Source organism: Charadrius vociferus, unplaced genomic scaffold, assembly GCF_000708025.1.
Source record: "Charadrius vociferus isolate BGI_N301 unplaced genomic scaffold, ASM70802v2 scaffold167, whole genome shotgun sequence".
Lineage (NCBI taxonomy): Eukaryota > Metazoa > Chordata > Aves > Charadriiformes > Charadriidae > Charadrius > Charadrius vociferus.
In genome coordinates, this window is record NW_009649460.1 from 104,618 (window position 1) to 129,029 (window position 24,412).

General features: G+C 38.1%; 1 protein-coding gene across 2 annotated transcripts; it reads right to left on the minus strand.

The window, feature by feature from the left end:
- Positions 1 to 3,179: 3,179 nt before the first annotated feature.
- Positions 3,180 to 20,943, minus strand: MTFR1 (mitochondrial fission regulator 1). 2 transcript variants are annotated; one of them, XM_009889778.1, is made up of 7 exons: positions 20,811 to 20,943; positions 16,644 to 16,742; positions 11,106 to 11,224; positions 7,670 to 7,941; positions 5,657 to 5,867; positions 5,307 to 5,475; positions 3,180 to 3,646 (listed from the first exon to the last, which is right to left on the minus strand). In XM_009889778.1, the coding sequence occupies exons 1-7, from the start codon at positions 20,874 to 20,876 to the stop codon at positions 3,587 to 3,589; spliced, it is 996 nt and encodes a 331-aa protein (XP_009888080.1). In that variant the 5' UTR covers positions 20,877 to 20,943; the 3' UTR covers positions 3,180 to 3,586. The 2 variants fall into 2 exon arrangements, with proteins under 2 accessions (XP_009888080.1, XP_009888081.1); XM_009889779.1 differs by lacking the exon at positions 16,644 to 16,742 and having other exon boundaries at positions 20,811 to 20,876.
- Positions 20,944 to 24,412: the final 3,469 nt, after the last annotated feature.

A 24,412-nucleotide genomic window follows, 5' to 3' on the forward strand; every position in this document is an offset into this window, starting at 1 on the left:
TCATTAATCTCAAAGTGGCCATGTTTAAAGAAATAAATTTATAATGAAACCATTTTTTTGAACCTGCGTGAACTTCCTTCCTTTGCTGTCAGTGCAAGTTCTTGCTGTTGTCTGACTTCAACGGAGAAGGATCAAATGGGATAAAGAGCTTTGGTTGTAACAGAACAGCCTTATTTTAACAGGTTGTTTTTGAAAGGGCGATACTGGGCAGCAGTGTTCGGAGTTGTCGGGACAAAGAGGTAACGGCTGTGTATGAGTAACTTACTACAGAGAGACTGCAGCTACGCTTCCTCACAGCCTGTATGCGTTCACAGGGTTAAGTGTGTGAAAAAGTACTGATTCCTCTTTTACGTTTTTGAGTAAAGCATATTCCAAGCCTGCAGCTATTTTCAAAACAGCCACTAAAATCAGTATCTGGTGATGCCTTCTGTTACTTTTTTTTTTTTTTTTGAAAATGTGACTTGGTTAGAGACGGGGCCTCAACAGCACTCTGAATTTTGCAACTTGTTACAGGCTATTTATAAGCATATTTTAAAATGTAATTATAATGAAAATTAAAATTAATACGTTTACAAATGTGTATATAGCAATATTTCAGTATAATATTTATAAACAACCTGTGAGTTCTTTAACATTGTGCAATCTTGCTGTCCTCTGCTCTGATAGGAACCAGTACAGCTTGTCACGGTGCAAGAGTAAAACATGAGTAGTTTTGTTCTAAGCCACTTTTCCTAGAAAAGGGCTTCTGTCTTTTCCTACCAGACTGGATTTAAAAAGACTGATTCTAATCCCATCTATTAGTGTATGTGGAAGCTTCTGACATTTGACTGAATTTAAAAAACCGAAAAAATCAATGCCTTTTCTTGCACACGCTGCCTAGAAATTCCTAGAGATTTGTATCTACGTGAAACTTCAACATTCCGACAGCTGAAACCCTTCATGTGAGAGCTGAGCTCGCGCACATGGCAGGAGCGTTCCTAATGTGCCACACGTGAGTACAGAGACGTGTTAGGGGATGGAGGTCGGGTACCACCGTAAATTGGGGGCTGCAGCGTTCACTGACACACACACAGGGACAGACACAAACAGACCTCGGGTTACGTCAAAGGTCTCTGCCCCGTGTGTGAATGTCCTTCGTTTGAGCACTTCTGCTTGAGGTGTTTTTCTGTGGGCAGTGGCATTGTGCATGTGAAAGATTTCAAGTAGAAAGATACAAATTAAGGTACAGAAAAGCATGAAATAAATTATTTGATGGCAGCTTTGTGATTTTATTTTCTTCTGCAGATGACCTTTCTTTTACCTTGATTTTATGTCACTAATAAGGCTCGCCACATGTTTTTGTATTTCTGGGGTGTTGGATACCTGCACCTCACATCAGCAGTCCAGACCGATGATGTCTGGTGCAGGTTTTTCTCCTGTTTTAGCCTATGTTAATAGGTCAAGCAGTGTCCTAAATTTTACAAGTTAATGATTTGACTGAGTTACTTCAGTTAAACTCTGATGTTTAAAATAATGTAAATTGAAACACTGTCAACAGAGGTTTTGTCTCTGAAAGAAGAAAAACTTCAGCAGTTCTGAAGCTGTGGCCCTTTGGGAGTGGGATGGTTGTGCCACGCCAAGGGACTGTCGGGGGAACCCCGTGTACCAGGGCATGGAGAGACGGTTAAACGAGTTTGTGGTGAGGCATAAACTTGTTCTTGTTACTAGTTCCTGATCATTATTTTCTTTTTCTTATCTAAATGAAACTGAATTAACAGTGTTAATTAATTAACAGTGTTCTAGGACTACTTCTGCTATTATTCCCCTTGCGCAGCAAGGTAAGTAGTCCAGTCCTGAAGGAGATGTGAGTATATAGTCACTACAATAGAATGTAAACTATATTTTATTGTGGCTGCTATTGTTTGTAGAGTACCACAAATCACATAGGCAATGTTTATTTTAACTGCTTTTAATCTTATATAGTGGCAACAGAGCATTAAATACAAAACTTGAAACCGAAATTAGCTTTCAGAAAGGTGTTTTAAAGGCATTTAAAAGAACACAAAGATTTAATGGCCTATCAGTAAGACTGATGGCAGAGCGTTTTGGAAGGAAGTTACATTGTGTACATAATAACACCATTTCAAGTTTCACACCAGAAAACATCCTCCTTGATTGTAAAATCTACACTCCAGTTACAAGCAGCAAAGCTTCAGTCGTCTTCAGTAACCTAGTCAGAGCCATTCAGCTGTCTTGATTTATTTAGGAAGTGCTGCTGTTTTCTAGGAAGAGAAAACAGCAGCTCCAAGAGGCACTTGCACTTGTTCCAGCAGCCAGACCAACTCCGAACACTGAAATACCCAGACTCAGCTTTTTCTACGCTCATCTACAGCCAGAGCAAAGCCTGGCTTCGTTGAAGTGTGCAGCTGAGTTGTAGCTCTCTGGTTCCTAAACAGCTTTTTTTCAACCTGAATTTTATTTTTAGCTTGGGCCCTTTCTACATCTGTGGCTGGGGACACGAGCTCAGGTGGTGGGTTAATGAACTAGCTCTGTACAGGTCTGGCAGCAAATAGCTGCTATGGGAAGTTCCCAGAAGGGCTCTCCCTGGAAAACAGGTTACGTGCAACAGCTTATACCATCTCTTCCCTGCAAATAGAAGCATGGGGGCTTGTGGGGTCCCCAGCTGCTAGAAACCTATCCAGGGACCCAAGACCGCTGGGGATAAAAAGGTGTCCATGAGCATCTCTTTGCACAGCTGAGATGAGCAATATATTTTTGGCAACTTGCACCCCACGGTACTTTGCAGCTTTTTTTCTTGTCTACACCACTTCTACACTAATTAACACATACTCTGACATTAAGTATTTTACTCTGCTGCTGTCTACTGGTTACTTCAAATTCATTGGACTACCTATTTATTCACAGAGGCCCCCAGAGCGTGATTGACTCACTTGTCATGCAGTCTACATTGGCCACAGGATGACACAAGTAGGTTTTCTCTCTCACCCTTGCAAGCTCATTTGAAACAAACAAACCCTGCACAAAAATGTGCTACTACTAAAAATGTCTCATACCGGGTGACCCCTGCAGCAGATTTAAGTTCTCACTTTCTTTCAGTAGGAAGCAGAATGCACTCAGGTGTTCTTTGGGCTAAAAATTTGCTAAAATTAAGTTTAAAAGAAAGACTTCGACATGAAAAATTCAGTATCAAATTAAACATTGTAGTGCAAGTTACAGTTAGAGCTCCGATAACTGATATTAACTTAAGGGTGTATCGCTATCGTTATTAACAGGTACACAAATTTTTAAGGTGGTCAGTTATGCACAAAGAATGTTGTAAATATAACTTAGTGTTAATAAACTAAAACCACCACATAAGTCTGAGTAGAAAGCCAGGTTTGAATACAAAATTAATACCTGAGTATAATGGTAAAATTTATTCCCCTTGATAAATCACATACAAACATGTTTAGTGCCTCAGTTCTACGTTTCACATTAGGTTTTTTCCCCGTGTTGTTAAGAGACCACTCAGTACTAGTGGTATTTGCAACATAGAAGATTTCAAACAAAACAGCTCAACAGTCTTTCGTGTAGTGATCTTAATACGTTAAGATTTTTCAATTAAAGTCTTCATTTTTCCTGTAGACTTCAGCATGTGCGGTCCAAACTGAGGAGGAAACCAGAAACACATTCAGGTTGCTTTCAACAGAAACCTAGGTCAACTATTACGCATCCGAGTTGTAAGTAAAACTAGAACTTGGGCAGAGAGAATTTCCTTTGTCAACCTCCTGCTTTGCTTGTGGATTTCACCTACTTCATAACCATAAAGTAAAGGGAAACTTGTGTCAGCAATCAGCTGAAATTGCTCGGATGAGGCAGCTAACCACCTGCTGGAGCAGCTCTGACTAGAGAGAGTTCACTCTACCACAGCAAAATAAGACGACAGATGCAGTTACCTGCATCCAATACAAGCAATTGCTCGAGAGGCAGTCTAACAGTATTTCTATTCTTACTCTATCCTGCATTCTTGTGCAAGTCCTTTTAAAAAACTGTACCATACAAGGATATCATCCGAGCAACGATCTAGCAAAGAAGTTACATATTCATAAGTAATTAATGATAGATGTCTATTAGCTCATTATGCATTACAGCCCAACATTCTGTCATTTAGCAAATTAAAGCCTTCAATTTTCTTAGCTTTTGAGGACTTGATGATCCTTAATCTCCAAAGATGGACTGTAAATTTCAAAACTGGAAAGTCACGAAAAACCTATGTGTGAATAAAACATTGCCAACTCATGTTCTTTTCCTTAAAGTCCCAGAAATGCTGAGAAAAGAGTGACTGATTCTTGGGGAATATCTAGCCATGTAGGTACGAAGAACAGTCTGAACATTACAGGAGTATACCTTAAAGGCCTAAACTAGAAGGCAAGTAAGGCAATGTTAATAAGCTGAAGTACTCAGAAGACCTGAGATTTGTGGCTTGGGAATCTTCTTTTCCTCAGAACTTAATTCAGAGTGCAGCCAGCTTTTGCAGTTCTATGTGTGTTTTTTTAAGTGTACAAAGGGAAAAATAACTCTTTACTCTTCCTCTCTGGTGCTATAGCACAAGGCTTCAAGGATTGTTTACTAACAGAACTTAGCTATACTAGCCTCTTTTTTAAGTAAGTGTATATTGCTAGAAACTTGCACCTTCAACATTCACTGCTTAAAATCCCCTTCCTTCAAATTCAAATCAAGCTGAAATAAACTAGAAGCCATTAACTTGCATCATAGTGTGGATTTTAAATATAACTTCATTTTAACATTCTCGCACTATAAAGAAACTGGTTTCATTTACTCAGCATTTCCAATTATTAGAGAAAACACCCTATACCAAGATCCAGCAGGCATTCTGAACAATTAGCTTTCTGCATTCCTCGGAATGGCTAACATGTTTCAGGATCTTGCTTCAAAATTTCACGTGCACTATCTGAGTGGTTAAGGTTAGTTAATAACAGGCAAACTCAGTTCAGATTTGATTCTGATATGAGCCCTTAAGAATCGAGTTTTCAGAACATCTCATGCTTATGGCAACAGAAAAGATTTTTGTTTCAAAAAAAAACCCCAAAAAACTATAACAGGGCTTTTAAAACGTGGGCCAAGAGAGTACATAATCTTAAAACTTGATACTAAAATCCTGGCCTATCTGCAGTACTTCATAGGGTTTTGTGGGCAGGGATGCTAACTCGTAGGTATTTGCATATGTTGGCAGAAAGACATACACTGGCTTTCACAACAACAACTATAATTTAGTCCAAGCATGTGTTCAGAATCACAATACTCACCAGCACTACCTCAGTCTTTGTCTTTGTTTCAGTCTTTGGAATCACTTTTTCTGTTTCACTTTGGCTGTCGCTTCGGTATCGATAAGCAAATTTCTTCTTGAGTGCTTCTGCTATTAATGCTGCTGGATCTGTAGGGTCAGCCGCTTTAGATTTTGTACCTTCTGATGATCTAGAAAAGAAAATGAGAAGTATTAACAGAGTCCAAAACAAAGCTTCAGGAGTTGTGAATGCTTTTGCATTGTTTGTCAGATGTTACATCAGCATCTGTCTCACCTTGAAATAGTTCTGAGTCATTAAAACAAATCATTAATGCAAATGCTAATACATTGATATTTATTTATATTTATTACCTTTTCACTGAGCGTAGTTTCACACTGTTCATGTCTTTGAGGATTTCTAGCATGTTTGGTATTTCAGACTTCTTTGGCCCATTTTCTGTCAGATTCTGTCCAGAGTTCGTTTTTTTGTTTTTCCTTTCTTTAATGAGCTCAATTGCAGACATACTCGCTGGTAGACCTGGGGGAGGGAGTGGTGGCGGAGGAGGAGGTGGTGGTGGTGGAGGTGCAACAGGGACAGGAGCTGCAGCAACTGGGCTTGACCCAACTAGAAATAAAACACGCATTACGTGTCAGTTTACTTGTAAATCCCCTGTATATTTCACAAATGCTCAGGGAAGAATATGACTACACTAGCTTCACTTGCTTTCCCTCTGTCTTCCTTAGATTATAGTATAATTTTTTCATTCCTAAACCACCTAAGTTGACTCAACTGAAAAGCCACATAAAAATCCTTCTCGGAAGAGTGAGAAGCATTCTTTGAATTTCTAGTTCAAGTTCTAGGAGCATTCATGTCCCTGCTGCCATGGGATGGATGTCGTGATGTCTTTTAGTTGTGTTCTGCTCCTAATGTTACCAGCATTTCACTTTCTTCCGAGAGGCAGGCACTGAGCTGGAAGTTGCATACAATCTGCCATGTGAGCAGTGTTTCTTCCTACTTATCACAAATGAGAAATTACACTGCAAGATTTTGAAATGTGAATTTGAGCTCAAGTAGTGCTTAAGTTGAAGCTTATTCCAGCTCGCTGAGGTTAAGGATTTTTAGGCCAGCTACTCATCTGTCTGAAGACAGAGATTTTCACGATAATCTTGATTTCAAGTTCCCTGTACTCTTTACCTAAAAATTGACGTTATAAATATAACAGCAGTAATAACTTGACAAGTAAATGAAGAAACCTCTGCTCAAATGCACCTTTAAGGAAATCAACAAAACCAGATCAAACCAAAGCTTTGAGGCTTGGAGGATAAAGTGTGTAAAAGATATGTATATAGATAATCCAGAGGACTGTGTACATGTAGACATACAGTGTCGTTACCATACTCTACCAGAAGAGGGAGGTAAAGATGAGAAAATAAAAATTTAATTTTCCGAATAAATAGAGGTAAAGGGACAACGATGAAAAGTAAGTTAATTATTTCACAACCCCCCCACAATAATTACAATTCAAGAGTGAAACCATGTGATCCTTAAAACCATATCATAGTTTTAAATAGGAATAGTTAAGGAAAAATAAAGTAACTGCTCTCAGTTTGCAGACAAAAACTAAACTAGAGCATCTGAAGAATCAGAGTATGATTTTATACGTAAACTAAGGCAAAACCGTACTTGTTAAGTAACCTTGGGAAAGAATGAAAACTGAATGGCTGTCATTTGCAGTCGACAAGGGCCATCTCCCACTAATCTTTGGAGATGGCAAACTTAAAACTAGAAGGCAGTCAGAAGTGAGAGAAAGAGAATAAAAAAACCTCAGGAAAATCAGAATTATTCTGTTCATTACCAGAAGCAGTGCACCACTTTGGGGTCCATCTGGACAATGTGTCTGATCCCAGAGATGATTCCAGGAAACAATCTCCTTTACTGTTATTTATTTCATAAATTTGAGATGTATATTACGTATCCCAAAAGTATAATTAGCATATTGTATGATTACTTCGTTATATGAGAGCGCTTATTTCATTACTGGATGAGAAGACTTCGGTGTTAGTAATTAAGTTACATGCTTTTAGTTTGGTTTAAGCCATTGTGTTTATCATAAGCTTTGCTCTGAAAGCTGTTTAATACTTTACTCATCTACAGATTCAGAATTCTGGCAGACTTTCACACAAACATGAAGACTTTTGGAATACTAGAAAATACAGAAAATCTGGCATGTCTGTTGTCTTCAAGACCTATTCTGTATCCCTTGGTTAGCGTCCCTGTCTACCAAACTAACCAAAACAATACAGAGAAGTGTTCAGCGTTACAGTACCTCACAAAAACGAATTAGCACATTATTAATTATAAAAGGGACAAATTTGTTAACTAATTTTTTGCTAAGAGTACAGCAAATTTAATACCTGCTGTCAAGTTCTGTTGTTCTTGCAAGATTACAATTTTGGCTATTTGTGCTCTTAAAGTAGCTAGTTCATTTTCTAGAGCACTGATCTTCTGCAGAGCTTCTTCATTTGCGATCGCTGTGTTCCTGGACACTGGTTCTTCTTCCAATGGGTTTTGTAAGGACATCTGTCTGCATGGGGACTTTCCAGAATGATGTAGATCACCTGAAAGAGGCTGGGCTGGTTTTGACCAAACTTCTGACCTAGAACAAAAATATCACAAGATTACTTTTTTAAAGACTTTGTAATAGATAAAAAATTAGCACAACATTACATACAAACCAGGAATACAAGTTGAAGGCCTGACTTCAAAATTGTCTTTACACAAATCACTTCCACTAAGACATTATATAGCTTAAAGTAAGAGCTTCACATTCTTTCTGTTTGCATCACTAGCAGCATTTCTTCTCTTTCTCTAGCCAGCTTTTTGTGGAATCCTTGATTTTGGGAGAAAAACAAAATACATTCCCCTTCACCCCCAATCTATTTCTCTGCCTCATAGTTTATTTTCTGTTGGAATTGAGATTTAAATTTTATTTTGCCCAAATGCTACCATTTTTCCCCCTTAGGCTGCAAATAGTTACTTGTAAGTTGATTCCTTTGAAGAAGAAGGAAGAGTTTTTTAGTTCCCCAGCATATTTTTCTACTTTTTGGACTTCTGAAGGGACAGCCCTCTATTTTAGCAGTGTTGGGAGTACAGAGTACATGAAACAGCTTAGTGACACAGAGGCTGCTTATCAGTAAATGTATTTACATATAAATATATAGTTTTCTAACACAGTAAATAAAACTATAGAGAAGAAAAGTTCACACAGTTTTAAAAGAGTCCATAAGCTCCCTCCTTTTTCTCACAAGAGCAAGAAATGCAACTCTGTTGCCTTCCTTTATTACCCATCAAAGCTCAAGCTACGTTAAGCACTGAGGCATTACTAAGCATCTGCACTCCAATAAGCACTGACAAAATGTTGTATTCACTGAAACACCAACATTTTTAGTTTATCTCAAGTATTTGAGCAACCTGATCTAGTTGAAGATGTCCCTGCTTGTTGCAGGGGAGGTTGGACTAGATGACCTTTAAAGGTCCCTTTCAACCTAAACCATTCTATGATTCTGTAAGTAAACTTGATAAGAATTAATGACAACAGATTATCATAAACATTGGAACTGTAAAATATGACCACATACTTAACTCCTCAGTCCTCCTTAACTTCAATCACAAAACTTCTCAGGCGGGTTAGGTGTCCGTTATTTATTCAAACATGAGAGTAAGAACAGTGGCTAGTGATTTGACTTTTCAAAACGTGTAGAATGGGTCCAGACTGATACAGCTTAAGAGCCCCATCGCTTTGGATGCATGGGGTAAGCTACTCTGGATACACAACCTGCAGTTGTGCTAGGCTTAAAGCAAGAGCCAAGATTTAGGGGTAGAACAAGCCTTGTGCTCTGACCACCTCAATCTGGGATTAGATACGCATTTGAGCCTTCTACAACACTGACAGAAAACATCAGCACAACTTGCAGAAATTTGATCAAGCACAATTGAATATTATCAAGGATGTTAAAATTTAGATAGGAATAGAGAACAACTAAAGCTGAGAAGAGAACAGGATGCTTCCTATAGCAGCCATCTCCCTAAATATGTAAAGTGGAAGGAGCCCGTGGTCATTTCAGTCTTTAAAACCTGCCTTCTAGAGATTCTTTAAGGGAGCAGAATAGCTAAATAACAAAGGGTATTTTCCACTCAGAGCAGTAATGATGTCTTAAGGAACTGTCTTGATTGGAATATAACACTGTGGAAAAATATGCCTGATTTGTTACTACTGCTCTGACTGGGGGTAGGGGAAAAATGATTTGTCGTTTAGTTGCCGCCTCTATAAAACTGCATTCGCAGAAGAAACAACTATGTCTGCAAGACTGTTTACTGAAGTAAGTATACAGTGAATGTGTATTTATCAGTAACACCTACGTGATCTTGTTGAAACAGAGAACTTCAAATGTCTGGAAAACACCTAATGCATACTAGCTCCACTACATGATACTGTGCACAGATGTAATAAATGGCGCACACGGAAATAATCATATTTGCTAAGTAATTCACTTACCATGCTCCATTATAAGCTGTTTGCCTTAAGGTCACTATATATCTGCAGGATTATTTTAGTCCCATCCCACATCCATCTGTCCCCCTTCCCCACTTCACATGCAGAAGTCTCAGCGCGTATGCAAGTCCTACATCTTTCATAATAGGTTCTTTGAAGCACCAAAGAGCTATTCTCCCTGTTGTCTCCATTAAACATAATAGCTTTACAGTTCAATCCTTAAACAAAATGTTTCTGCGCAAGCAAAAGTACTATTGGCCAGTTAATTTCCTTCACATCAAATAGACTTTACAAATAGTGTTTCCCAAACAAACATAGATTTCTGTGACTCCCCTCTGAGTTTGTGAAATTAATGTGGCAGTGCCAGAATGTTTGTTATGCAAAGCTTCACTGTGGCGAGTCATGTTGGAGGGCATCGAGGTCATTGCTAACCTATTCCATGCTTTCAAATTAAGAACAGTATCCTTCAGTAATCTCTGAAGCCAACAATCTGTGCCTTTCTCTGGAAGGTTAGTTTGCTTAGAAGAAAAGCTTCCTCTGCACTACAGAACTGTACCTTTGTTTCTGGCTAGTCTGAGCAGCAATTTGGGTAGGCTGGAATAGAGAACTTCATCACTTCAGCCAACCTGTTTCACACAGCTACAGTGCTATGTAGTATTCTTGGTCCAACACAACAGTACCTATCCCATCATTCTGGACACAGGTGCTCACATACTTCCCTGCCAGTTTTCATTACGAAGATTAAAGATTAAATATAAACCAGAATTTGTAATTTGTCTTTAGCAGACCGCAGAGCCTTAACCAGGAAGGTGAAAAACAATGTGCCAATTATTGGATTGTCAGAATGACCATAGCTGCTAATCAGGAAGCTGTACAGTACACCGCCCCATATTGATGAAAATCTCAGAACTGAAGAATCAGAGTATGCGGTTGTGCCATACCACACCAGACACTTCTGTGGGGACAAGGTTGCTTGAAGCTGTCACATGCAATTCTTTGCAATAATTAAATAAAAAAACCCCACAGTCTTCCTTGTATAAAGCCAATCTCCTATATGTTCTCAAACCAGTCTTTCATTCATAATCCTGTTAGTCTAACCTCTGCTCCTTCTTTTCCAGACCCTACCTTTTCTGTCACTCTTCCCTCTCTCTTCTCCCACCATTCAAGTGCTCTCCATTAATTGCAATACACAGTAGATGCTCGCTGGAGAGAAGCTAGGCTGCTTCCTCTCAGTTCAGAAGTTCAAAAAGAAGATTTGAGGAGCATACCTGAGCCTTGTAGAGACTTCACCTTCTTCTTGAGCAACCCACCCCACATCTGCAAAGGAAGCCACTGCATCTTCTCTAAGTTGATGAGGATGATTTCCTTCTATGGCATGAGAAGTAAGCTAAATTTCAAAGACAAGATTGAAGGTTTTAGAGTCACTATTCCCAGCCCAAGTCACAGTTATTTTACCCAATACTTTTAGCGAGGCTACATGTAACTATTAACACATACATGCACAAAACACATCTGTAGACTTAGCACACTGATTTCGGTTCTGGGCTGGGTCCAGAACCATTTCACCAACTTCAAACTATTCAATCTAGTCTGCTGAACATTTTACAGAGGTTCACAGCTAACTACATATACTATCACATAACGTTACTGAACACTAAAAATCCAATGCAAACAAACATCAACATTCTCAAGTGTTTGCTAACTCAAATAACGTTGTTAAATTATATTCATGATGAGAAGTTAAAAGAGACATTAAGGCTACTGGTACTTTTAAAGTCTTTTGCTCTGATTTAATATTATTTTGCAAGTGAAATTCTGAAGCACGTTTGCCTTCCCCTACAACTTCCAGAATTTCTGTGCAAGAATAAAGGTGTGTACATTACATGGGGGGGGCGGGACCAAAGAGCCATTTCTATTAGCTTAGTAACCACAAAGACTTTGAGTGAGAGGTAGGATGCAATCATAACAGAAAATGTTTTTGCTAACAATCTTATTTACAGCACGCCAAACAAATTGACCACTTTCCAGCATGGTTCTGCCATTAGCTTTATAGCTGTTTGAAGCCAAAGGTGAGCCAGGCTCCAGAGACTGGAAGCTTTCTTAGATTTACAATTAAGTGACCTGAGGGGAGATTTGAAAAATTGTTTGGACCATCAACACATGCTCCATAGCCAGAACTATGGTTCCAAATCTACTTTGAAATACTGGCTGCTTCCCTGGGTTAGACGAGGGCACGTGTACTTAGTCACTGGACTGAGCAGCCTGGTATCTTAGCAAATAAAAATTACAGATCTTTCAGTAACTTCTGCTCAGTCTGTCACCTTGAGTTACTTATTTCCAATGCAACTATGCCACCTCTTTTGCTTGCATTACATACAATCCACAGGGCAAATTTGCACGATTCATTGCCGCTGTTTAAGTCCTGCTGGCTGCTGGGAGTGGCCAAGAAGCTAGTAATGCTGACAAAGATGGTGGTAGTATGTAAGAGTCTGAGAAGACAGTTTGGATCCAGCCTGTTGGCACTTAGGTCAATTTTCAAGGCAACTCACCTCTGTAAGAGGAAACTATTATGTAGCAGCAACTATGAAATGTTAGCATTAACCTGCGTTTGTAGCAGACCTATCACAGTAGGACTGCAGTCTGGATGGGGTAAAATAATTTCTGAAGAACATTCATAGATATTTTCATTGTAGCCTTTGATACGCACGTCCCAGGAAGATAGAAGTTGTGGGTTTGGGGTTGTTTTTTCCCCAGGAGTTGTTACAAACAGCTTTGGAAATTGAGATTAGTCATCTTCACCTCACACTCTCGCAACTTGTATGTGAGCCTTTATCACAGCTCCCAGGAGTGTGTATTGGCACCATCAGATCATTTGGAAACAACAGGGTTTTTTCCAGGTAGCATCAGCACAGATGGTAATATGTTTATCACATTAACAGTTGTGCCTAATACCATCACAGTCTGCCTCTCTTTAAAACAGTCTAGAAGAATACTATATTGCATGTTAGGATTTTCATTGTTTGAGGTTTCCTTAGCTTTTTTCTTTTTTATATTAAAAAGAGATTTTCATGATCACAGCATCTGTATTAGTGTTAACAGCAATTTAAAAAATCCGTAATACATTAGCCACTTCTTGCAGGTGATACAGATTTTCCTGATGGTAACGGCCACACAAGGAACTATTACCATGAAAAGACTGGAGACACATTTAAATAAAGGCACTACACATACTTGCATCAAAAATAATTTTATAGATCAACAGTAAGGAATGCATTTACTACAGCCAGGTTTCCTGTACTGTGAGATAAATAACTTCTAATCCAACATTTAGTAGCAAGCCTTCTGTTATACTGTGATGTAAGTTTCTTCTTACTTTTTTATTCGTATTTATACATAAACAGAATCTGCTTGTTACCGCATATACAGATGTTTCTTTTCTCTATCCCTAAAAACAACAAGGCCTTCCACAGCAGTGGATTTTGAATTTGAAGTTAATGCAAGATTTTTACTTTAATGTAAAGGTTAAAAGCCAATACCCATCTCTTAAAACCTTTGCCTGTCTGTAGAATGATGCTTAAACAACTCTGTGACTACTCTATTCCTCCAGCCAATCTCAGCTGAAGAAAACCTGAAAACTACTCTGCCAGCACCTGAAATGGGTAACACAGAGCTGAAAACAGAGGTCCAGTTTTGCTGGGTGGCCGGAACTGAATGAAACAATGGAAGTAGCCTGCTTTTCTTTCTCTGGAAACTAGGTAGTTGCTTTCCCTGCTGCCTCCTTCACGGGCTTTTTTGCCTATTTTAGTGTGCATGTATGCTGCGCACACACACACATGCCTGTGCGTTTCAGTCCCATTATTCTGCGAATTCCTGAAGAAAAGACTACACATGCTATACTGTTTTGGCTGATGTCATGAAATATCTCGAGTTGGAAGAGACCCATAAAGAATCACTGAGTCCAACTCCCAAGGAGTCAACCTTGCCAATGTTTCCACCCAATTTTGAACCAGGGACCTTTCACGTGTTAGGCAAACGTGATAACCTCTACACTACAGAAACGCTGCACAGAAGGATGTCAAAGCAGGACTCCTACTTTTTGTTCGCTCCAAGAAGTGGAAAGTAGAACAAATGTTTTTATATATTTAAGGATAGATTAAAAACTCTAATTTCAAATTACTAATACAGTTAGATAGCACACATTTGGAAATACTTCTTCAAGTAAGACAAACTTGCTATGATTTTTTCAAATTATACCAGTAAATTCTGATGTTTGCTACATGCACACCAATTCCTTAGGAAACTTGTACCGAGTTATCAGGTTTCCATCAGACAAACAGAAGCATGGGACTAGAACATAGATGCTGTAGCTGAAGGATACGATCTTGAGAGACAGTATTGCAGGTTTGGTTGAATCTACCTAGGCTATATTGGTAAGTTTAACTTTATTTTCTCCTAAAGACTACAGATAAACCTAAAAAATATGACATACAAAAGAACTATATGAACCACTTTCATTTGCTCATGCCATATAGAGTATAGAAGGTAAGCTCTGCCATAACTTACTGAACACAAAAGCAGCATTTAGCAATTAATCTAAATATTGACTATAGCAAGATCCATGGAGACAGATATTATAACAGTAGCCCTCAAAAATTAAAATGTTAGGCTGCTACTCTTTTTTCAGATTAGCTGAACAAAAGCATGCTAGAAGAGAAGAAAGAATGAAAATAGCAGAGAGATTCTTTCAATATCTCTTATCCATTTATGATAAGGAAAATTAAGACCTGTGGAAATTATGTTGCTCTTAGATAAAGTTAGAAACACTGATGATATACATGCACCCTCAGACGAGGCAAGTAAGGTTTGCTTTGGTTTTTAAATAAAGTGACTTACAGCAAGGTTCAGTGCATGGTCCTTTCATAATATAGCTAAAGCTGGCAAGAAAGAAAGAGGAAGAAACAGCTATAGGAAAGCGTCAGTTGCAACAGCATAAAAACGATTGAGACCAGTATTGAACTTCACTATAGAATCTTAACACTGAGATAAAGACATAAAAAACAGATGTTAGCATCACACTTTTACATGTTCAGCAGTTTATATATTAAAATGCACAAACCATATATATTTTTATGTGTTTCAAGGCTCAAATTTTTCAATTCATGTTTCTAATTCAATCAACTGACAATTGTACTTCTATTTTTAGAATCCTTTCATTTCATCTAATAAAAGATGAATGTTCATACTTACTGTGCACAAAATCTATGCAAAGCTGACTGAATATCTCTTTAAGAGGAAAAAAGGCAAATATTTTATTTATTCTAACACGGAATTCAGACGAAGACATATACATATTTTCATTTCAACACTAAAAATATTCAGGAACAGATTCCCCAGATGTATCTTACAGCTCTTTGCAAGAACATAAACCAGAAATGTCTTCTTTTATGAACCATATTAAGAGAAGGCAGCATTTGGCTAACTATGTGCGAATAAGCATCATGGCCTTTACAGTACAGAAAATCGGACACATTATAGGAGGACTTCACTTCCTTTCAAATCTTCCTTTCAGAGCCTTTTGCTAGCATAATTACTATTAATTATATATCCAAAAGTTTATACCCATGTCATTTTGTTGTCCTTCTCATCTGCACAAATCTCTACCCCCACATATATTTATTTTTTAAGTTTCACCAAGCCACTAGTAGCGGGAGATGGTTGCCCCCCCTAGTTTCTCAGTGTAATTATTTAAGAGAGGCAAAATTTTAGCACGGCTTTTACTATCACACCAAAAAGGCTTCTATGGTAATATGAACTATCTGATTTTAGTACTGTAATTTCAAATCTAAATATTGTTCATATATTTAATACAGGATAAAGAAATTAATTTAAACAGTGAAAAATTTAGTTGCGTGGAAATTACCTTGTCTTAGCGTGCGTGATGATTCCCACCATTCATCTTTAGGTTCCCCACCCTTGCTCGGCCCAAGAGACACTCCTCCCTCAGCCTGAGTTTCAAACACTAGATTTCTCCAATCTATATCCACCCCCTATCCCTAACACACACAGAGTTGGAGATTATGTGTAACAGCTTTCATTTTCCCATCTGTTCCTGAAAGGTTTGTTATAAAAAGCCAGGGTTTTCTCCTCCTTAAGTTTTTATCCTCACTCTTTACCCTCCCGCTATATGCAGCTGAAGTTAAAAGCAAACAAGTCAGAAAGCTGCAGAGAATTGATGTTCCCCTTTCACCTATACAGTGCTAGCCTTGTATTTAACACAAAAGCAAACAGGGTACTCACGTTATCTTGTTACCAATTTTTTACTTTCTGATAAAGTTGTTTATTTTCTCAAATATTTTTAAGTAACACTGTTCGTCTTTACACGCCTCTTAAGCCAGGTTTGTAAGTACTGTTTATAGAAATAAGTTTCAAACATTTTTCTCTTTTATGAATGTATTTTTTCCAATACTAACTTTTTTATACTGTATTCCCTCATTTTAGAAGTTCCAATTTCCTTAGGAAAAAAAAATTGTTTCAAGTTTCATTATGAGTGTTACAGCAACATGGATTCAGGTTTTAGGCAGTACAGAAACTGAAGAATCCACATTTGGAAAAGATCTGAACTGGAAGTGAGAAGAACTGAAGTAAGCCAATTCTCCTATGTGCCCAGTTTATCATATTCTGCTTTCACAAACCCTCTAGTCATTTATTTAAGTGAACTGCATGTTTACTTAAGATCATTTGATGCAAGAGCAAATCCCTTTATCTGTATAGCAAAACACATATTCTAAACTGTTGAGAACACCTACCTGAAACTGAACTCTTGGACACTGTATAAGAGAGAGGTTAGTACCAATTTTTCTTACAATACTTCGAGATGAACCATAAGGCTTGCTTGACCAAAGCACCTAGATGGAAAGGAAAAAGAAGCCAGCTGTTAGGCAACTGATTTTTATATCATATTGGAATAGTTTTCCCTTATCCTTCCACATTATGCTTGTGCTAAACATACTTAAAGTTATTCCTTTCACATTAGAATAGAATAGTATATATATACACCGAAATTTGTACCAGTGAACTCCTTACATTCTATAGCCAAATTGGCATAAAATGTTTTTGTCATTACAATATAGCTATGGCTGTTTAAGTTCAAGACAGTCCTTGCATTAAGTTTAAATACAAAGCAATAGATGAGTTAACACAGAAACCTTTGAGAGTTGGAAGCACCTTCAAAAGCACAATTTGTCCATTTTCAAGCCAATAAAGAATCTGCATTGGGTCAGACACCTCTTTTTAAGGGGTTTCAAGAAAAGCCACTCAATCATGAATAATTCATAAAGTTATATAATTCTACATTTCCCAAAATAGATAGACTGTACCATCAGCAAGTTTGCTGATGACACAAAACTGGGAGGGGTGGCTGACACGCCAGAAGGCTGTGCTGCCTTACAGCGTGACCTCGCCAGGCTGGAGAGTTGGGCAGAAAGAAACCTTATGAAGTTCAACAAGGGTAAGTGTAGGGTACTGCACCTGGGGAGGAATAACCCCATGCACCAGTACAGGTTGGGGGCTGACCTCCTGGAGAGCAGCTCTGTGGAGAGGGACCTGGGAGTCCTGGTGGACAACAGGATGACCATGAGCCAGCAATGTGCCCTGGCGGCCAAGAAGGCGAATGGCATCCTGGGGTGCATCAAGAAGAGTGTGGCCAGCAGGTCGAGGGAGGTCATCCTCCCCCTCTACTCTGCCCTGGTGAGACCGCATCTGGAGTACTGTGTCCAGTTCTGGGCTCCCCAGTTCAAGAAAGACAGGGAACTGCTGGAGAGGGTCCAGCAAAGGGCAACAAAGATGATTAGGGGACTGGAGCACCTTTCTTATGAGGAAAGGCTGAGGGACTTGGGTCTCTTTAGTCTAGAGAAAAGAAGATTGAGGGGGGATCTTATTAATACATACAAATACTTAATGGGAGGATGCCAGGGGGATGGGAGCAGTCTTTTTTCAGTGGCGCCCAGTGATAGGACGAGGGGTAATGGGCATAAACTTGAACATAGGAAGTTCCATCTTAACATGAGAAGGAACTTCTTTACTTTGAGGGTAGTGGAGCACTGGAACAGGCTGCCCAGAGAGGTGGTGGTTTTTTCTTTTTAAATTAAGAGCTCTTCTAACACAGGAATAGTGTCTACCAGTCAATGAAAATAACTATCAGCTAGCATAAGCATGAAAACGTAACTGTGAAATTAAGGAGCAAGGAAAAGTAAAAGGAGGAAAATATATATGAATGAAACTTTGTCCTAAAAAAAGATTCATGTTCGCCTAGAGAAAATTCCCCACAGCACCTCACCACAGCTGGCTTTATCAGAACTGTTTCTACTGCAATTCACATTTCTATGTTGTTTCATCAGGGATGGAATTTGCTTTCTTTTGTTGTATTTAATGATGGGAATGTTTGCTCTACTGTTTATCATAGGTATATGAAATCAAATGAGACTTTTATCATAGGGCAATACTATAAGTTGTGCCAGAACAGAAGCAACAAAACACCCAGAGAGAAACAGGAAAGATTTCAGCAGGGGGAAAGGCAACAAAAACAATGCAAAGAAAAGGCATAATGGGAAGACTCTAACACAGACTATGTTGTTAGTAAACAATTAGAACACTGTATGGTAATTTAAAAAACTTGGCCAGTGTTTACTTACAGCTGTAGATACAAATTTACTACTCAGATCTTAGTTTTTAAAGGTTCATAGCTTCAAGCAAATTCAATATCCTGTTAGAAGGTTGCCCAACAGAGAAAAGTTAGATAAAATCCAGGCTATTAATACTGAAACAACCCTCCCCTCATCTGGCATGGCAATATTGCCTGTATTATTAGTCAAGTACAGCTGTGGGAGTTTCACAACACACAGCTGAATAACATTTTGATATGTTGAGCAAAGATCACTACTCTTAGATTTTGAAGGTTCTATTAAAAAAAGATTTATGGCATTTATCTCCAGATTATGTGATCTCAGAAACTTAACACAAACATTTTGCCTGTTTCTAAACAAGTATCTTTCCTTCCTCTGGCTTTGTTGGAATGTATAAATTTTGACAAAGTAAATGTGCACTGCACATATGCTATGCTAGATCCTTACATCAGAGCTGCAACTTTGCCATTAATCCACTCAGATTCATTTTTTCCATTCTATGAAACATACATTCTCTTGCTTAATATGCTGCTAAATTTGAACACAATTTTTTTTTTTCAATGCAGAGTACTCTCTTGATTCTGCATTTTGGGTGCCTCAAACAAAGACCTCATATTTGTGACAACCACATTACTGTTTGTCTATATCTGAGCAAAGAGCAGGTAGATCAGGAGCCCTCAAAAAAAGTCACTGACAAACCACTGCAGTAATACAGCCTCACTATTCACAACAGATTCTGATGTTAGAAGCAGAACTGTTAGCGATAGCCTCAAAGTGATGTTGCATCGAAAAAAATAATACTAGTCAAGGGAAGGGTTAATTAATTACAAAATTACTTCCACAATAGCAAAGGAGTCTAGACTACATGCTGTATTAGGAATGTAAGTGCAGTGCATTTTAAACAAGTGGCAAAACTTGTCTAGAGATTGCTCAGACTACAGACAAGCCGCTGACTAGCACCCAGATCCTGGAAAATATTTGGTGCCCTAATGCCCCGAAGGTTGTTCAACAACAGTGGTTTGGTGCACCAAAACTTTTAATGACTCATTTTTGGTAATTCAAGATATTCCAGGAAAATATTTTCAGAAAACTGCTTGCAAACTGTGCCACAAGGTATAGAAATAAATTCAGCACACTGCTCAGCTGAGCTCATAAGTCTCAGCACTGCTCTACCCAAGTTCACACAACTTTTTGTTGACTTGAAGCACTGGCAGAGCAAGTTTGCAAAGTATTACTTAGTCATACCCTCTTATTGCATCAGTGTTTTGCTGTTGTCCAGAACAGCTGAACAGCTGACATTTGGAGATGTAACTGCATTATCACAAGCCTGATACAAATAGTGAACAGGGGGAAACTGATTAAAACTTGCTCCTCCTTCCTATTTAGGCTGAAAGATGTTGCTGACAATGATCACAATACTACCCGTGGTAGTCCAGCATATTCTCATACTTTGAATTTGCAAGGTTACACTGCTTGAAGTCTCAGATTAAAGTCTGAATAAAATCCTGAAATACAAATTCTTATTGGTAATTTTAATTTACAATGTATAAACACTTTCCTCTCCAAAGATTTTCAAGATTGATAAAAGGTTCTACCACAATAACCCAGAGTAAGAGCTGCCCTTCTAAATACTTCACATAGCTGTTAAGGATTTCCCCATTGTTGAAACATTAAAATATTTCAACAACATACAGGCACTACTGCATTGAGGCCTATACTTATACTCAAAATAGGTTCCTAAAGGTCCCAGTGACAAAACAATTGAAGTGTAGCAGATTGCTCTCCCTCTCTGCTAAGCATTCAAAGAAAACTATATACACTTTGCTCCAAGAGGAGAGCTATGCATGCACATTCCTGTTTCCCCAGTAAAGAACACAGCCATATTGCTCTCATGTACTGTAACACTTTCAGGAGAGGTAAATATAGTACATTATCATCATCTCAGTTTCATGGGGCTTCTCATATCTCCAAGATAAGAGCAAAGAAATAAGATTATTTAAGAATTAACATCACTGTTACAAATCAGTTGCAAATTTTACTTCAGCTTCAAAACATACATAGAAGTCCAGCATCAAACATCAAACTGGCATCAAACCGGTATTTTTAACACATATTATTCAATACTTTCGTGTCCAACTAGTAAACTTCATACTTTTTCAGCAATGCAGAATCATAGAAGTATTGAGTATACTTAAAGTGTTCTGCTGGAATAGATAAGCACAAACTGAAATAGATGAAGTGCTTTCTATACTTGATTTTTCTGAAAACTTGAAGCAAGTTTGAAACACTTACTGATTCCATGTTTAGTCCAACTTGTTCAAAAGCCATCCTAATTAAGCGCTTAAGCCAGCAAATCATCTGGAATGGAGAACGCCTTTCCAAACTTGGATTTAAGCCTTCCAAACCTACAGGGCCGCGGAGGTTCCATAGTACTTCTGAAATAAGAAACAAGAATTTTAGATGCATGTTGGTGGAACATATACAGAAGTAAACTGCTACATGTATCCCTAAAAAGAAACCCCAAAACTTTAGAAAGCTTTAGAAACGGTTACAAGACATGTTAGGTGACAACAATTCCTAGTCCTGCAAAGCACAGGCATTCAGAAGGCATTTACTTAATACAGGTGACAATGATTTTTTTAGCACTGTCATTTTTAGGAAATCAAAGCTGTTGCAAAGTTAACAATTAAAAAGCTGGGGAAATCACTGCTCACTTGAGCTTGGACAGATGATGGTGTTCAACAGCTCTAAGTGAGCACCAAGCACTATGAAACGCCTACAGCTGGGGACTAGCACTAAGATTAAAGGGTGATACTCCTATCTAAAACTCATTTCTATGCAGGAACAAACTACAGAAAGCTGATCACCTCTCTTCATTCATATTCTCTGGCAGCTTTGCTGTTCCCTTCTTTTCCCCACAACTGAGGAGAGAAAGGAAACATGGAAAAAAAGACTAATGCAAGAAAATGACAGGAAATAGCGTAGATGTGGGACCTGAAAATATTCAAGCGATGTATAAAATTGGACAGATTTCAAATTCCATCTATTTATATGTACTACCATTCACTTACATCAAGATGGTTTTATTGCTCCTCTAGTGAAAATAGTCACGTTTTTCTTTAACAGTCATAACTTGGACACCACCGACAAGTGTATGTCACCAAGAAAAAAAGGAAGCCATAGGTTTAGGTTTATGTTTGTTTTGTGTATCAGGCTAGCAACAACACTCTGTTGAACCACCCTGAGCAACGTATTTGTAGTATGAACAAGTGTTGCTGAAGCTACTATATATACACAGAGTGATGACTAAAGCAACGTAGCAGCAAGGAACTGGTACTTGGGAAGTCTGAAAGTCAGGAGATGGAAAAGTTATGCTGTTTGAAAGTGCCCACAAGCATTACAGTTAAACATCACTGTTTCCGTTACAAATGTTTTTTTCAACAGTTTACAGTTCCTTGGTAATAACCTGCTTCTTGTAGAAACTTGGCAGGAACAGTATAACTCTACAGTTATCTTTTTTTAGACAGGCTTAGGAAAAAAAAAAAAAAAAGTTGTTATTAGTTTCTTATCACCATAGAAAGTAAAAGACATTTCCTAACAGGATTTTCTTTTGTTTCTGAATAAAATAGGAAGAAACTACAAATTTATCACCTAAAGAATGACTAATGAAAATGTATAGAATGGAAACTGCAATTGTTACAAGAAAAACAAGAGGGAAAAATAATGGGCTATCCATTAAACAGCCATGAATATAAGCTACAGTCATACATAATAAGTAAGTAATGGAATTCTTCATGGAAAGCTGGAAAAGTCTATTAGGAAAGCATTACCGTCTACTCGATCTATTCTTCCTTTAGGCATCTGTTATTCCTCCCTTAGACAAGCTACCGTATGGACTGTATGGATCTTTGATCACATTGCACCTGCTGTGTTTTTAAAACAGGGAGAATACAAGTCTTTCTACATTCCCCATATTAGATTTGGCATCATACCTGGCACTGCAGACATGCAGTGACATAAAAGGGACAGGAATGCTCCTTTAAAAGGGGAAACCTGTTCCAAAAGTGTGATACATGTGATGCACTCCGCCTCATTCCAAAGTTCAGACTTGTCGAACATGTAGTGTGGAAATCAAAGAGAAGAAAAACAGAAGCCGTGTCAAGACATTCAAACAAAAGGCAAAAAAAAAGGTAGAGACTGAATTGCTGAGCAATTGCAAGGACAGGGCTGGCTGGTAAAGGCAAGCGATAGGACTATAAAGGGATGACTGTACCCCAATACATTGCTCTTTCAACAGATAGCCAGGTCATTAGTTTAAAAATCCCCTTTTGTTTCAGGAAGTGAAGAAAAGGTATTATTTTGTTTCTCATCAACTGGGAGGACTGAGTCTTTAATAACAGAGACAATTTGGACAGAAGTGAGAAGAGGGTGTTTGAACTTCCTCTGAAGAAATCAGAGCAGGTCTAGAAAGTTTCCATGAACTCAAGAAACTGAGAAGCAAAGCAGTAAATGAATGGCACAACAACTGACAAGATAACCAATTAAAGGCACAAAAACAGATGCAGAAAATAAATAGCATAATATTAGGATAGCAGAATAGTATAAATATGAAGTAGTAAGTTAACGCTAAGGTGCAAAATGGGTTCCATCTTAAGAGGCATAAAAAAAAAATCCTACACGTGTATTAGCAGTAAGCAGGAGATGAGATACAGCCATGATGTAACAGGATAGGAAAGAAAGCAATGAGTGATATAGATAGCCAGTATATTCTGTCTTTCCAGTTGAAGACAGTAGAAAAGACAGAGACAGGTGTTAGAATGGGTTATAGACAACTCTGAAAAGTTATAAGCATCCAGGACAACAGCATCTAGTGAAATTAATCTTGAACAGCTCAGAAATTAACCGAAGCAATTTCTGAAAGATTAGTGATTGCTTTCAGAAACTCGTTCAATGAGATCCAAAAGACCCGGGAATAAAAGCAGCCCAATGACACAAAGCTTCAGGAATAGTCCAAAATACTTATCCTGCCCTAAAACATTTAGGTAACCTTTTATAATCCCAGGTTCCAAGACTGTGAACGCAAAAGAGCATTCATTCAACAAAACAACTACTTCAGTAAAATGATTGTTTATAGTTCTCATTATAAATCACTGTTTCTTCTATAGCCTAAATACTTAGAGTACTTAAGATTGGGGTCATCCACTCCTTGCTCTTGTCCATGGTCTGTTCTCTGCTTTTGCAGAAGAAAGTGACCAAAGTCAATCTCTAAGAGTGCAGAGTACCAACCAGTTCCTGAATTAGTTTCCTTAGTTCCTGGCTCTAAGGAAAACCATCATGTTTTAACAACCCCCAGCTAATTTATTATCTAAAAGGAAAGTGCTTCTAAGTGTATCAGCGTGATATTTTTATGAGATCTATTAGTTTTCCAGAATTATCCCCAGGCAAACTTGAGACTCCTTTCTTCCAGACTATATTGCACTATACCTTTCTTCATAAATCTCAGTTATTTCATAATTATTTTATGCGCCAAGAACAGAAAGGGTTCATTCCAAATGAAACTGCTGGAGAGCAAGAATGAAAACATTAGCAAATTTTTCTCTCATGTTCTGTATACATGCCAGAAGGAGTTAAATGTTTATTGTTTTTAGTAAGCTCAAATAATACCTCTTTTAAAATATTGATGCTTGCTTTATTTACCCTCTATCTTCTTTATGTTATCTAAACTAAAAATAATAGTAGGTTAATTCTCCTAAAACTTCCACAACTCAATTACTACAATAAAATGCCCCAAGTGATGGTAATACTGCTATAAAGCATGGCCCTTCTGCTGTACTTAAGAAAAACTATTACAACGATAAGCAGTAGCCATAGACAACATTCCCAAAAGAGGTTAG